General features: G+C 43.2%; 1 protein-coding gene across 13 annotated transcripts in view; it reads left to right on the top strand.

Moving 5' to 3' along the window:
* The window catches only part of LRRC7 (leucine rich repeat containing 7), a 189090-nt gene that overhangs the window by 111930 nt on the left and 61689 nt on the right, over positions 1 to 15471 (top strand). For all 13 annotated transcript variants that reach the window (XM_048944844.1, XM_048944843.1, XM_048944845.1 and 10 more), the window contains 5 exons: positions 1035 to 1237; positions 4774 to 4891; positions 5702 to 5780; positions 6477 to 6566; positions 9179 to 9235. In XM_048944844.1, the coding sequence (XP_048800801.1) occupies positions 1035 to 1237; positions 4774 to 4891; positions 5702 to 5780; positions 6477 to 6566; positions 9179 to 9235 (547 nt within the window). The remainder of the gene's footprint in view (positions 1 to 1034; positions 1238 to 4773; positions 4892 to 5701; positions 5781 to 6476; positions 6567 to 9178; positions 9236 to 15471) is intronic.

The following is a 15471-nucleotide window of genomic DNA, read 5'->3' as shown; positions in this document are numbered from 1 at the left end:
CAAAACTTGGTAAATGCTTTACAAAATAGGAGGCAAAGATTTTGTTCATGTTGGCTTTATGGTAATACATTTCAGAACAGCCTGATTCATCTATAACCTGGTTAGTATAACTTCACAATGTCGGTATCTCTTTGAGATGTAGACTGCTTGACATATATAAAATCTGCTTGCTGTTTGTTCATTTCAAAAGTAGTTGTTTAAAACATTCTTTTCTTGCTAAAAAATATTAAAACAGACTTGTGTGAACTGTCCCTCACATGAGGGAGAGGTGTGTGTGGGTGATATGTGCAAGGAAGGTCAGCAGAACCAATGTCTGGTCTAGAAGTTGGGGAACAGGCAATGGGGAGATTTCCCAGTAGCTTATTCTGCTGCAGTACAACTAATGGGATTTCTGCTAAGTCCCTTATCTGAGTTCCCACAGCCTGAGATAACACAAGCGAAGCTGGAAGGACAGGTAAACAAACTGATGGCTTTCTGTTGTTTTCTTATCAGGTGGTTTATGCGTTCTTTTCTTCATTTGTGCGCTCAAAAAGACAATGAGGGCACCCAACAAAAACTGTGGAAAGCTGAAGAGGTTTGTTGGTTTCAGGGAAATCAGATACAATGGATCTACATGTTTGCCAGGGAGAACTGGAGTCCAAGTGGTTGTGACTGATTCACTTCACTGTCTCACAGCCCGAACCAAGCAGGGGGTGGAAGCATGGAGTGCACTTCAGCTGGAAAATGTGTTCCTTTCTACCTGCAGGATTTGTATAGCAGGTTTTCATTGTTACAGAAAGCAAGAACGGAGGATGGCCTTGGTGTGTTTTGTTCTGTCACCACGTAGGGGAACAGACAGTATGTTGAGATTGCTTTTTGTGATCATTCTGGCAAGCGGTGCTTTGTTGCAGAGCAGGCTAAGATCTGGAGAATCAGATTACAACACCTGTCAGAAAAACATACATCTCGAATGGCCTGCTGTATTTGTAATGATGCTGAAGAAATAGGCCCAAACATGTGGATAGTTTCAGAAAACTATCTCCCATTTCTTTCAGTGCCCTGCTTGGAGATGACAACCAAAAGGAAGATTATTGGCCGCTTGGTGCCCTGCCGCTGTTTTCGCGGTGAGGAGGAGATCGTTTCCGTCCTGGATTACTCTCACTGCGGCCTACAGCAGGTGCCAAAGGAGGTCTTCAACTTCGAGCGCACGTTAGAGGAGCTTTATCTGGATGCCAATCAAATCGAAGAGCTACCCAAGGTAACCTGTGCTCTGTGTGTGTTACAGTTGGCAAAGCCGTGTTCTTGAATGTGCGCTGAAGATGTGCTGCAACTCTGAAACGTGGCTTGCTTGTGGGCTGGTGAATGATAAATATGGCATGGTGCTTTGAGAGACTGCGAGTACATGGCCACGTGGGGCAGCAGGTCTTGTGTTTGGATCATCAGTTGCACAAAAAAAAACAAACAAAAAAAAAACACCAAAAAACCCTTGGTAAGGGTGAGCTGTTGATCCTTGTGGGAGAAAGGCTAGCGCTGCCTGGGTGACATTTCTACAGCCATAAATGAGGCCCTGCAACCAAATTCTGTAGTGATCCTTTCTGTGTAAAACTTCTTTTACAGATTCTTTTGTCTTCTGTTGATTAATATTTACTGTAAGAAATTAAAAGTTAGTGTAACTTGAATGTTCTGGAAACAAAAGAGGGCAAGGTAGTGGAAAAAAACAATTAATAATAGGTGCTAGCTACATAATGAAGCATGAAGTAATGTAATCCGTCCCTTAATTGAATTTTTCTCAACAATAATGAAAGATGCTTACAAGTCTTTTAATTAAACATTGTTCCACTGTAATCCATTTTTCATCATCTGCCAATATGTTCCTGACTTACAAAACACAGAGACTTCTATTTCCCAGTGTAGAAAACGTGCTTGTTTCATTACATGGAGTTCCCGTATTCAGATACGAAGGTTCATTGCTGAAGATTACTCACTCAATCAAGAAGCTATTTACAGATGATAAGGCAGGGTAGCTACAATCTTCAAGTGTCATGGAAAAAATGGTATAGAGAACTGCCTTATCTCTCCTCCTAAAAAGGACAGCAGAGAACCGGAGATTTTTTTGTCCCCATGAATATAAAGTGGTTTGGGTGCAGATCGTTTCACTATGAATGCAAGTACCTTCAGGACTGCATCTATTTTAATAAAAATATATAGTTAACTTTGTATATTTAAATAATGCTGCTGAAAAATCATACTGAAAAAAAAGTGTAGGTTTTAAATTAGCCACCAATTATTAATATATTTGTCTTTGGCCTTGTGAAAGTAGGCATCACCATGGTATTTAGAGAAATGGCAGTGCTGAGTACAAGGCAAATATATCGGGACGTAAGGTGAGGGCTGAGGGTAAAGGTCCAAAATAATGAAAGTCAAATGAAGGTGACAGTGTCAGTCAGAGCTGAGGTGTGCACTGCACTGTGTTGTGGTATCATCTATTCATACATGGTATTTGTGAAATGAAACAGCAGATAAATACATACTTTGGGGCAATTTAAATGAGTAGGGCTCCATTTTTGCACCGCTTGCTTCATTTCTTTGTCCATAAGTAATAATTTGAAGCAAATACAACGTACTGAAAAGGTCCTTATGATCAGCCTTGAGTGTGGGTAAATGCATCATGTAACACAGTCTTGGTCTTGCGCGGTTATGGGAAGAAAAATGGGAGCATTGGTTGGCTTTTTTAATACCATCTACACCTCTTTGTCCAAAGAGTTTATTAATCATTGCCGTAAGTGGAAACAGTCCAAATTATTTCTTCCTCAAATTTTCTGCTCCAAATAATTTTTGCCACATGTCGAGCTCTGTCCTCTCCTTAAATTTAGCTGTAGGTGACATACAGTCGTTTCTCCTTAAAATGGCAGTGTGTTTCCTCACACTGATTTGTATTACATGCTGCGAGCTCCTGTGAGCGGGACTTTCCTTTCTCTGGAGATGTGAAGCCCAATAACTGTTTCCAAAAAGAAATCTGTTTCGTCAGTGTTCTATTTTTATTATTTACCAATATTACGTACCTCAGTGACTCAGTGGTCTATTAAAGCTTACTGCCATCAGAACGCTTTTACCATATTTTACAGCCTCATGAAGAAAAGCACAGATAGAGATTCCGTTACATCCTTATATACCAGTGTTACCTGTTTCTCTAGAAACCAATACACTTCTTAGCCTTACACAGATAAATCAAACTCATTCTGCCTGTTGTATTTTTGAACTTTGTGCAGTGTATTTCTTTTTCTTTTTAGGATTTATGGTATTATTCTGCAATTCTTAGTCTCTATTTCCCCCTGACTTTAGACCAGACTTTTCTTTTCCTTGCCTTTGCCCTCATTACTGTGAGCTGCCACTGCAAATACGACCCTATTTGCATGAGTCAAGTGAATCAATGACATGAAAAAGAGAATTGATTTTGATGTAGGTGGAATCCCTGCCAATCAGAAAAGCCCAGATGAGACAAAAACTCCTCCCAGTAACTGTCATCTATAAATAATTATAAACTAAGATCTGTTTTAACTTGTACTGGGCGACATTAATAAAGATAAATCTAATGCGTTGGTAAAATGGGTATGAGGAGTTCTTAGTTATAGGCTACAGCATTTCATTGCCTCACGGGAAGTGGGGACATGCAGAATAATGCCTGTTGTTGTCCCTCACACCTTGGCTCTGTCAGCACAAGTGGGAGGGAAGCAGAAGCAGTACGTGGGTGCAGGGTGATGAGCCTGTGGGATGGAGCCTGTGAGAGCTGGAGGCTGCCATGATGGGGTGGCAGTGCTGCCGTGGGGCCTCTCCTCAGCCTCCTCTTCTCTGGGTTGAGCAAACCAAGGGACCTCAGCTGCTCCCAGCACATCTTCCCCTCCAGACCCCTCCTTTGTAGCCTTCCTTCGGACACTCCTTAATAGTTCTGTGTCCTTTGTATGCTGTGGCACCCAAAACTGCACACAGTGCTCAAGGTGAGGTGGCTCAGTGTATCGCGGGGCAAGCTGGAAGCTCCATGCTTCCTTTGTCTTTTATGGTAATGCTTCAGTGCAACAGCTGGGAGAAGGCACTGGGGTTGCATTTTGCAGCTCTAACAGCATGGAATGGTCTGGTTTGTATGCACACCAAAGCTCTGCCAGGCCTCTGTGCTGCACACTGCTGTGGGCTGCAGCAGCGGGGCTGGAAATCACAAAAGCAAACCCTGGAGCGTGGTAGTCCCCTTACTTTTCAGTCCTGTCCAACATGCTGTGCTTTAAGAAGAGGTCCTGAAAATGAACAAATGCATTCCTTGTGAGAGGAGCTGTGCAGAGCAAAACTGCCAACGCAAAGTGTTCTGAGGGGTGTTGCTCATTGAGAAGGCCCTTCGGGTCTGGTGCCAGGGTTGGTGGCTGCAGCTCAGGCTCAGCTTTGTGAGCAGGTATTATTCATGCCTCCCTCACGTGGTCACCTCTTGGTCTTCTGAGAAGAGATTCACTTGAAGGAACAGCAGGTTTAGTTCTTTTTAAAGTGAATATGCACTTTTAGCAGGGAGTTCCATGGTGTTTGGGCATTTCTGCCACTCGCCAGCTGCTCTGGTCGTTCCTTTCATCCATGTGTAAGCTGTGCCGATGTGCTGAGCTGTCTTTAAGAACAGCTTCCCAAATTCTGGCCTTTCAAAATACTTCTGCATTTTGAATTCTTCTGTAGTTTTGTAATATTTGTTGCTTCTATTTATAAAGATGATTCCAAACTGATTTTTCCTGAAACACTCTGAAGTATCTTTTTATGTTACAGCAACTGTTCAACTGCCAGGCGCTACGCAAGCTGAGCATACCAGACAATGACCTCTCCAGTCTGCCAACCACCATTGCTAGCTTAGTTAATCTCAGAGAACTTGATATCAGTAAAAATGGTAAGAGATCAAAAGGACAAGTATCTTAAAGAATTGTGATGAGTAAATGAACAACAAGGAAGCTTAAATTCTAGCAACTGTATTCTAGAAAACATACTCTTTTTTTTCTACACTGTGCTCTGTTTTCTTACCTGATGCTTTCAACAGGTGTGGGTGGATATCCACCTCACTTGCTTTTCTCCCAATGAAGTGAATAAATAAAACAGAGGCTTCTCTAGCATAATTCCCCATGATGAGTTGTGACCGATAAGCGTTACAAGCAGAGGAGCAGGGCCTCGTTTTATTGCACTTATGAAGCATTCCCCTTTCCAAAGTGGCTCAGTACTTAGTGATTGGCTCTTGTGGATCAGGTTTATTAATGTATTTAAGGATATAAGGCTGCAGATCAACAGCTGCCAGGATTGATGTAGCCAGCAATGAATTTGCTGATGTGCATTTCCAAAATACTTATCTATGTGCGTAAAAAACTTTGTGTATCTGAACCTGTGTATTTGTTTTGAAAATTAGGCTTAGGCTCTCTTGAAAAAATTATCAGTGTAAGTCTAGAGATGGGCAAAGAAGAAAAGGGTGGGCATTTAGGAAAGAAATGAAAGGCACAAATATTGGTACAAATTGTGTCACTCTAACTCTAGAATGCAGAATTTGTACTGCAAGCCATATTGCCTGTTGTGGTCTATTTATTTACTGCTAAAGTACCTTCTGGACTGTAATACTGAAGTATGTTTATCACTGTTAGATCTGAACTCATTCAGGATCAAAACAGGTTGAACAGTTTTCACGTGTGCATAACACTACTTTCAATGTTTTCAGGAATTCAAGACTTCCCAGAGAATATTAAGTGCTGTAAATGCTTAACAATTATTGAAGCCAGTGTCAATCCAGTATCGAAGTGAGTATCAGGAGCCTTGTGTTTGTATTACTGTTAGTGCAGAGAATGTATGCAAAGTTAACTGAAATCTGGAGGCCCAATGTCAAGTTTATTTATGGAATTAATGAAAATTGTTTTTCAACTGTTTGAAATCCAAGATGGATGCATCTCTGCAGAGATGTCTGCTCTGGGTGGGAGCACGGCGTGTGTCCCTGTGATAAGGAATGTGTTGGTGCAGCCTGCAGGCTGGTAGTGGATGTATTTGGGAGTAAGCTGTGCTGCATCCTCCAGTGCCATAATCTCCAGGTTGGGACTTCAGAAGTGCTTACTCCTGCCAAAAACCTGCAGTCACCGAATGTCTTTGTAATCCTGTGATATATGAAATAAAGCGAAGGAAGTGAAGGAATGAAACTTCAGTATCTCAGAGGGGAGGGGGAGGAGCAATATACCTTTGGCTTAAAAGCTTCAACTTGAAAGGGAGAAAAGGCCGACACGACTGGGATGTGCCAGGGAGTTGAATTTCATGGGGTTATAGCAATGTGGAAAAGATGAGAGCAGTCAAAAATATCCATAAAAAGCTGCACAGTAAAATCTTCTTGATAATTTGGGTAGAAAAAGAGGGTGAGAAAGAAAGTCATCTTTCTCTTTCTAAATATATATTGTTATTATTTCCATAGCAACTTCAGTGTGAGCATTAAGCTTTTAACTGTTTTTTAGGCTGCCAGATGGCTTCACACAACTTCTAAATTTGACCCAGCTCTATCTAAATGATGCCTTTTTGGAGTTTCTCCCAGCTAACTTTGGAAGGTAAGAATTAGTCATCAAAGCGCGTTGCTCTTTCATATGAACCCACTTCAGGTTTTAAAGGACCATTTTAAAACTGTAATTTTTTTTTTTTTTTTTTTAAACAGCAACAACAAAAAGTACAGATTTTTGTCTCTTCAGCCCTATTTTGATGAATTGTTACTGTTAGAGAGAATCTTATGTCAGCAAGAATTCTATGATGAAGTGAAGCACTTTGCTGGTTTAGGGAAAAGGTGGACAAGAATGAGAATTGGAGAAAAGAGGCCTGTCTTAGTCAAATGTGTCATTAAGTTGTGGCAAGTGCAGAAAATAACAGTATGGTGTAGTGTATGCTATTGAGGACTGAACAGAAAGAAAAACGTGTCGTGAGTCAGAAAGAAAGATAAGGAAGGGCTGAGTGTGGTGGAGCAACAAAAGCAACAATAGAAAAGCAAGGAGAAGAGAGAAGGTTCAAAAGACAGCAGAGCAGAAAGGATGTTGGGTGGCAGTACAGATAAATGCAGTAGAAGCTGAGCTAAAATGTTACGTGAGCATGAGTCAAAGGCAGAAAACCAAAGGCAGAAAACCAAAGACAATTTGATGTGGCCACTGAAGAATGCACCACAACATTCACATCTCTGCTGTGCTGCCAGCAGAAAGGTTGTGCAGCTCTTCTGCCTTCTGATTGCCCAGTGGGACAAATAGCTCAGAAGACAGAGGACTAAAGGAGGAAAAGGTGATGTTACAGAATTCATCCAGTATTAGTTTCTTTCCTGGTCTATCTAGCTACTTGTAAGAGTGTGTCACAGTTCTGTTGGGAATATCACGTCAGCACTCCAACACCAACACCGGTGTGGCATAACTGGTGTTGGAGGTGATGGTACTCAGGCACTGAGAAATAGGAAGTACAAATTTGTTGGCATTTGCTTGCGGAAACTGTCGCTGACCCTGAACTCTATGTGCTGTACTGCAGTAACTTTTAGAAAATGCCCAGTTGAGAAAAGGGGAACTTGTCATTGCTTGCAGTTGTTGAGTGTTTGGAACATCAGAATAAATCTGAAGATCGCTTTTGCAGTTTAGAATTCAGACAGCATGTACAAGTGATAAGGAAAGACAAAGGCATGAAATACCCCTGCAATTTATCAGATGTGTAGTTTTTCTGTCCATGGAACAATTATATTCTTTATGCTCTTCTGAAGCTCTGCTTGCACTCATCTACTGATCTTTGGCTCTTAAGAACATCTCCAGCATTCTACATCTCTTAGCAGAAAGCACTCAGTTTTTTTTTTAATCTACAAATGCAGATTTTATCTAGATGAAATGACATTGGTTCCAGCAGTGGTTGTTGTTCTGTCATTACTGTGCTGCTCCTGTCATCCCTTTGGTATCCTGCACTTACAAATCCTTGTCGTGTCTCTGAAGCTTCCAACATTAGCGTACAGAAGTTGCGCTGTTTATCACTGAGCACACGAGCTCTGTAACTGTGACTCTTATTGCCCTGCTCCAGATTTTAGTGCTTGCTTTGTCTCTTCTGCTGCAGTAACGTTCAGTTAATCTGTTACAGTCTCATTTAGCCATCTGATCACAGTGGGGAATGGAGCCTACAGGAGCATCGTGTAAACATCTCTGCACTTCTCACTTAGAGGTGTTGCTTTTAGTCCTGGCTGAAGTGCAAGTGTAGGATTTACAATGGGTTTTTTTTTTCTTTTGTTTTTGGTAGGAAAAAGGGAAAGTCATGGGTTTCTAGAATAGCTGGGAAGTCTGAGATTCTGTGAAACAGAAAATGGATATTGCATTGGACAGAAGTATTCACAGCTTTGCTGTATGGCTTCAGCTTTTCTCACGGACACATGCTTACACTTAGGGCACTAATGGGCCTTCACTGTAGAGTAATATCAAAAGGCAATATTAGTGGAGTTGCTGGAACTCATCATAAAGTTCACCAATAAACTTTCTGAACGTTTAAGAACAGTGCTATCCACCTAAAATCTTACGCGGTGTGGCTCTGATGTAGCAGCTCTGTTTAGAAATAGCAGTTATGAGTGAGTGATGCAGAATCACCCCATTTCACATGGCCTGAGTAATACTGCTGGTTAGAGTTGCAGTGCTGGGGAATGGTGAAGTGCTGCCGTATAGAGGTTCTAATTTGTGCCAGCACCTATGTCCTACTTCTGCACAAAATACAGAAAATGAAATGGAGGTTTGTTCTGTAATGCTGGTCTGTCGATGTGGAGCTGCAGAATATAAGGCTACAAATGGAAGAGAGAACTGCAAACTGTGTAGCAGCTGCTTTTCATGTTTTCACAGATCCAGAAAGATTTGAGAGAAATCAGCTTTTCCTTTGTTTGCCTTGTTGGAATTGTCAATAAAAGTAGTTTATCATTATTTGAGAAAACTGAGGTGTGTCAGAAGTTTTCAGATGAGTTTGGTTAAAGACATAAAAAGAAGATGGAGTAAATACAGAGCTATTTGGTTCTGTATGCATTGTATGTGAAGTTCAATCCCACATTTGCTGGAGGTCTTGTTATTTTGTAGTACACAAACTCGCCTTACTGCAGTGAGCAGCTTCAAACCATTCCAGTGGGTTTCTGAACTGATTCATAAGATGAACTAATTATTTTCTCTTGTATTCCTAGACTTGTCAAATTGAGAATATTGGAGTTAAGGGAAAATCACTTGAAAACTCTACCAAAGTAAGTGACGACTATTTATGTAACGCTCTTTGACCTGACATTTCCTGCAGTGCAAAATAATTTTACTGGTAGCATTCTGATGATGTTATTTCTGTTCAGATCTATTTTTTTCTTCTCCTGTTCGCAGACAATGTAGCAAAGATTTTTAGCAAAAAGCAAATGTTGAATGGAAGATGGGTGCTTGTAAACTAGCTGACTACAGCTCAGTACCCCGAATCTGTAGTGTAACATCCTGTAGCATTCAAAGTATGAGATGTAAACAGAATTGGGAAACAAAGTATGAAAAGCCCCAGTCATTGATTCAGTGACAGTCTGTTCTCATGAAGAACTACTGTGAGTCATTGGAAATGTGTGCAGTGTAACCTCATCAGAACAACCTCCAGTAAGGTTTGTGAGGAAGCAAAGTGCGTTTGCTTGTTTATGATACTGTTTGGAAACTGGTGTCATCAGAATGTTGAGAAATGTCCATCTTACTGTTTATTTCAAAGAGTAGTATTTATCTTGGTACTGCCATCGTTTGACCAACATTTAAGTGGTGTTTTGAAAATGAAGCGGTAAATGAAAGGTGAACATCTACACTTCCCATGCTGCATGCAGGGAGTTCCACTGCGGAAAGCAAGGAATGCACTTCTGAATTCCAACCAGCATTGTGTGCTTTCTATGCAAGGATCTGTACCAATGAAAGAATACCCACGGCTCTGGGAATCATTCCAAATGGAGGCTGTACGTCCTCACTGTAGATGAGACTTACAGTGGTGATGGAAGACTCTACTTAGGACACTTCTAACACTGCATTGTGTGCTATTTAGCACTCTGCTTAGCAATCTTGCATTCACTAAAAGCTGATATGCAGGAATTTTCCCTATGTGGGACGTGATGCTTTCACTGCTCCGTTGGGTATTTCCCTAAAGGCCCAGAACGACCCTTTTCAGAGATAAGTCATGTTTTATGTTAAAGGATGTATTTCTGATGCCAGTGGGAAACACTTATTTTGTGTGCAGACATCCTATTTTCTCTGCTCTGAATTCAGTGTGCATTTTTTGAGAAACAAAGCAGGCCCTTCAGTCCTCACTGATGTGCCAGGAGATCAGGGCTGTGGCTTTGGGGTCATTCCTGTCTGCAGGCTGTGTGTGCACTGAGGCTTATGGCAGTGGGGCAGGAGTTGTGTCGGCCTTACTAAGAAGGCAAATCTCCTTTACTTCAGCAGCACAGGTGCCATCCCTGGTATCCAGGTGCCATCCCTCCAGTGTCTGCAAGCCCCTCCTGGGTGCAGTACCTCTGGGTGCAGCAGCACTGAGCTGGCCTGGCTGAGCTCAGTGACTTCCTGCTGATGGCTCCGGCAGGATGGAGGCTCTGAGTGCTGTAACCAAGGGAGACGTTCCTTGTGGGCGGTCAGTCTCATCTCTGCTGCAGCAGGAGGCTCTGCTGTGCTCTGCTGAGGCAGACTGGAAAGAAGGGCTTCTGCTTGTGCAAACGCTGCCCTTCAAAATGGTGGTAAGGAGGCACAGCTGTAGTATGAGAGAGAGGGGAGAAAGAATCCGTGTGAGTGCAGTGCTGGTCTGTGTCCAGGTGTGACGTGAGCGCTGTGCCTACAGCACAACAACCTCAGTCAGGAAATGCATGCGGCCCTATAAGCCGGAGGGGTTTTACAGCCTGGTGTTGGGGCAGATGGGGCAGGTCTGCAGATGTGTACTGCAGAGCTTTCCTTCTTAACCTGCTGTTTGTTTGGTGCACTGTGAACAGGGGAGCCTACTGATGGTTGGTAGTTTGTTTGGTGCTTCTGCTGAGAGAAGAAAAGTGAAAAGGAAGGTGAATGCCTCTTTTTAATGTTGTGCTTCTGCTCTTAACTAGCCTGGAAGTGTTCCATCAGACCTTTGGAAGTAGCATCTGCTCAGTGCTGTTACCATGTCAGATGCAACTTAAATCACGTGCAATGAAAAGTTACCAAAAAGCAGACGTCAGTCTGTGCTCTGTGCTGTGCTGTCAGCTGTGTGTGCATGAAGACTTTCTGAGGGAAGCATTTAGCATCTTGGCATAAACAGCAATTAAATGTGCTTTGTGTTTACTGTAGCTCTATTTTTGCCACTCAGTCAACAAGTCAAGGTTGTTGTAAAACGTGTCCATGGTAACCAAGTGCCAAGTGTTCAAATTTAGTTACAAAATCATCAAAGTAAATACTAATAACTGCTGGTTGGAAGGAAGCTCCCTCACCAGAGCAGGGATCTCCAAAGTGGTGTTCTTTAATTGTAGAATGGCCTGGGTTGCAAAGGAGCCCAACGCTCATCAGTCCCAACCCCCTGCTGTGTGCAGGTCCAACCAGCAGCCCAGGCTGCCCAGAGCCACATCCAGCCTGGCCTTGAATGCCTGCAGGGATGGGGCATCCACAGCCTCCTTGGGCAGCCTGTGAACAGTGCCTCAGCACCTTAATAGGCCTTGCATTACACAACACGAGCTCTCCGTTGACTGAGTTTGTCATAATTTTTGTGCACGTAAAACAAGTCCAAACATATCAGTGTATTCCCTGACACTTTGTGGTGGGAAATTGATGCAGTGCAGGGAGTTTTCTCTGGGACAGATGTAGCAAACATTGCAGTTCTGCTGTTGTGCTGGGTTGTGGTGGGCTGGAGGAGTGCCCTGGTGTGGAGGAGTGCAGTGCAGGGTGTTCCTGTTCTCCATCAGCAGTACTTTCTCTTCAGAAGACTTTGCTGCTACTTCTTAAATGCTGAAAATATTTGTATGTTGATGTACAGCTCTTCACAAAACTGCTTTCTAAAAACAATTATTTATTTTCTCTCTTACATGGTTATTAAACATACGTGTTTCCAAGAGCTTCAGGGCATTAGGAAATATCTGGAAATCTCTGGCTAATATTGCAAATATTTTCGAATACCTTATCAAAGCAGTAACTTTTGCAACAAAACCAGGAAACAATCTGGTTGGTTTTGTTTTTCCTTCAATTCCTGTTAAAATTGCTGGAGCATTTGCAAGCTTCTGACCGAGGCTCTGAGGTTTGGGCAATGTAACACCTCTGCAGGTGCTATCCATGGCTCAAAGACCCAACCAGCATAATTCGTATTATTCTGTTTGGTAGAGGTGATCTTTTCTTGCTGTAATGACATGTAATATCACTGTGTAATGGCTCAGGGCAATGCTTAATAGAGCACAGCTCCCAATAGCTCTGTAGCATTCTGCTCTGTAAATGCTACCCTGCTGAATATGTATGTGAAGCTGAAGGTGAGGCTTTCGAATTGCCACTGATGTTTTCAGGCATTTTGCACCCAAACTGAAGCAATTAAGTTCAGTGCAGAGATTATGACTAGCTTCAGTGGGTTTTGAATGAGGCAATTTGTGCTTCAGTGTTTAATTATTCTGTGTTTGAGCTATTTCTCAGAGCGGAGGGCTGCAATTCCCAGCTTCTATCCTGCAGGATAGCACTGTACTCTAGCCTGGATGGGAAGACAAGGGAAGGCAGGAGGCTGCCAAGGGAGGAGAGCACTGTCGGTGTGCTGCTGTTGGTGATTTGGGTCCCACAGGTCCCCTCCCTTGCCCTCAGCCCTGCTTGTGGCAGTGATAACAGCTCCTGGAAAGGCCCAAATGGCTTTGTTTTGAAAACCTCCTGTAGGTCAGCATCCTTTTCTGAGTCACTTACCAAGTCAGCAGCAGGAGCCTGGAGCTGTTGGCAGCTCCTCCTCCCACTCATATAAAATTCCTGTTTCTTCCAATTTATGCATGTGAAGACCCTCTCTCTTCACACAGGTGCTATGTTAAGAAGTCCCAGTGATGGACCTCCACACGTGCTTTTGGTAGACTTCACTGTCCAGATCTCTTGTACTCTTTTGATAGGCTCCAGGAGTTTGAGTCATCCTTTCTCATCACAAAAACGTTGCTGAATTCCCCTAATGTGTCATATTTCTTTGAGTATCCCTTCACGTTAGAAGAACTTCTGTTAATTTGCCTGGTACAGATGGCAGTCACTGATACATGGTCTCCTCAGTGTGTCCTGGAATGATGCAGAAGTTATTGTGATGTTGCTTACAGGCTTCCCATCACCCAGCACTGAGGTACCATGTGTGATACATGCATGCTGTCTGAGCTTGTAACCCGAGTTCCATCAGCAGTTCTGCTCTGTTCCTTTTTTTTCCTGCTTTATTCTGACTTCTGCTTAAGACAAACCCTCCAGCTGACTCTGTGGGTGAGCACTGCAGCATGGGAGCTGGCCCAAACTCTGAATACAAATTAATTTAGATTTTCTGCTGTGACCTTTCTTTCGGAGCATTCCTTTTATATCCTTTCCATAGAGTCTGGCAGGTTTCCTGCTCCCGAGGTGCTTGAATAAAGATGTGTTATTACTTTTCATGCCTTTTTTCAAACATTTCTGAAGATGTTTTCTGTCCTTTTATAGCTAACCATTCTGTTCTGTTTTCCTTATTTGGATGTGTGTGCACAGTGGGATGGCACGTGGCAAATTTGCACCAAAGATAAATTGTCCTAAATGCAAATTGAGGAAGGTGGATGCACCGGAATGGATCATAGAACCAGAGAACCATTGCAGTTGGAAAAGCACAGTGAGCTTCCATTGCCCCCAGCCCTCAGTGCCACAACCCCACAGCCCTGGAACACCCCCAGGGACAGTGACCTCCCCACCCCTCCATCCCTGGGCAGCTGTGCCAGCACCTGACTGCTCTCTTTAGGAAGAGAAATTTCTCCCAGTATCCAATCTGAACCTTCCCTTCTGCAATGTGAGGCCTCATCCTAGAGATGCATCCTAGAGATGTGGGGAAGGTGGATACACACTGTGAGGAAGGTGGGTGCACGCAGTGAGCACCTCCACCTTTCCTTCCTGCTCCTCAGTGTGCATAGTCTGTGTGCTTGTCAGCTGTTCAGTGTTACCCAGGTAGGTGCTTTGTTCTGTGCAGTCCATCTAGGGATTTTCAGCAGCTTTCAATGGATGTGGCAGCAGCTCTGGGTTCGGTGCTATAAACACCTGTGAGTACATTTGCACTTTTTATCAATTGCATCTAGTGGAACAGAGAACACCCCACTTAATTTCTCTTGAATTTGCAAGAAATAATACATTTAAGTTACTTGCACAACTCTGTTCTATGTTAGAGCATATATAGCTGCATATATACTCATATAAATACATGCACACACGTGCATAAGTGACCATGAGTGGTTGGTGAGGGGATACAGCCTCAGCCCCATCCCTGCAGGCTGTCTGTGGTGGCACTGAGGTGGAGATGCTGCTGTCCCCAACCTGACGCATAGGAGCACGGAGGAGGCTGTTGTTGGGAGGTAGCAGATTGTGAAGCATAGTTTTCTGCTTCAAAATCACAGCAGTGAACCAGGAGCTAACAATTCTCCTGATTAGTGCTGTGCAGTGTGCGTGTGCGCTCCTGATGTGATGACTGTGCAATAGGTGCTCACAGCATTGTCTCAGCACTCCCACTTTGGTGCAGATACAGCTTTCACACCACTCTAACCTTTTATCCGTTTCCCACTCTTAATTGCAGCTCCAGCCTGTGTGGCTTTGTCTCACCTGTACAAATTGAAGTGCTGTTTTCCTGTATGAATGCACAATGAGGCCTTTTGTACCTAGTGGTTAATTATCAGGCCAGCGGTGTCTGTGTTGGTGTTTGGAAACCATTTACCAAATAAATGTTGTGTTTGGGATTGTGACCCCTGTGCTGCGTTATGGGGCTGTCCTGCACGGAGGGCTCTGAGTGCAGGCACTCCAGCTGAGCCCCTCGGTGGGCTGGCAGTGACTCCCAGCTGTGGGGTTAACCCAGCACCTCCAGTGCCCAGTACTCGATAATTTCCTTTGGACGTAAAGTCCTGCTATGTGGGATATGTTGATAAATGCTGAGCACTTCTGTTTGCTAATGTGCATCGTTACACAAAGTACCTCTTCTTACCAATTGGTTGTTTGTAGGAAGTTATAGAAAATGATCTGAATGAAAATTCACAGTTCAGAAGTCATGGCTGTGCTGCCTACGCTGCAGGGAACAACCTCAGTGTTAGGTGAGTCAGCCCTAAGTCGTGCAGCAGGAGCTGATCTGCACTGCTTGGAGCCGGACTGCTTCAGTGCTGATGGCAGTTTGAGGCCTGGTGCCTATTTTCTGGCTGTTTAGTTTCAATAAATGTTCCATTAAGGGGGAAACCTTCCACACACAGGCTGATATTCTACCTGAAAGATGGAAAATCACAGACTTCTGTGTTCAAAATGAATGTGAATC

The sequence above is a fragment of the Lagopus muta genome, chromosome 5, assembly GCF_023343835.1.
Source record: "Lagopus muta isolate bLagMut1 chromosome 5, bLagMut1 primary, whole genome shotgun sequence".
In the NCBI taxonomy this organism is placed as follows: domain Eukaryota; kingdom Metazoa; phylum Chordata; class Aves; order Galliformes; family Phasianidae; genus Lagopus; species Lagopus muta.
This window is presented reverse-complemented; position numbering and strand designations above follow the sequence as displayed.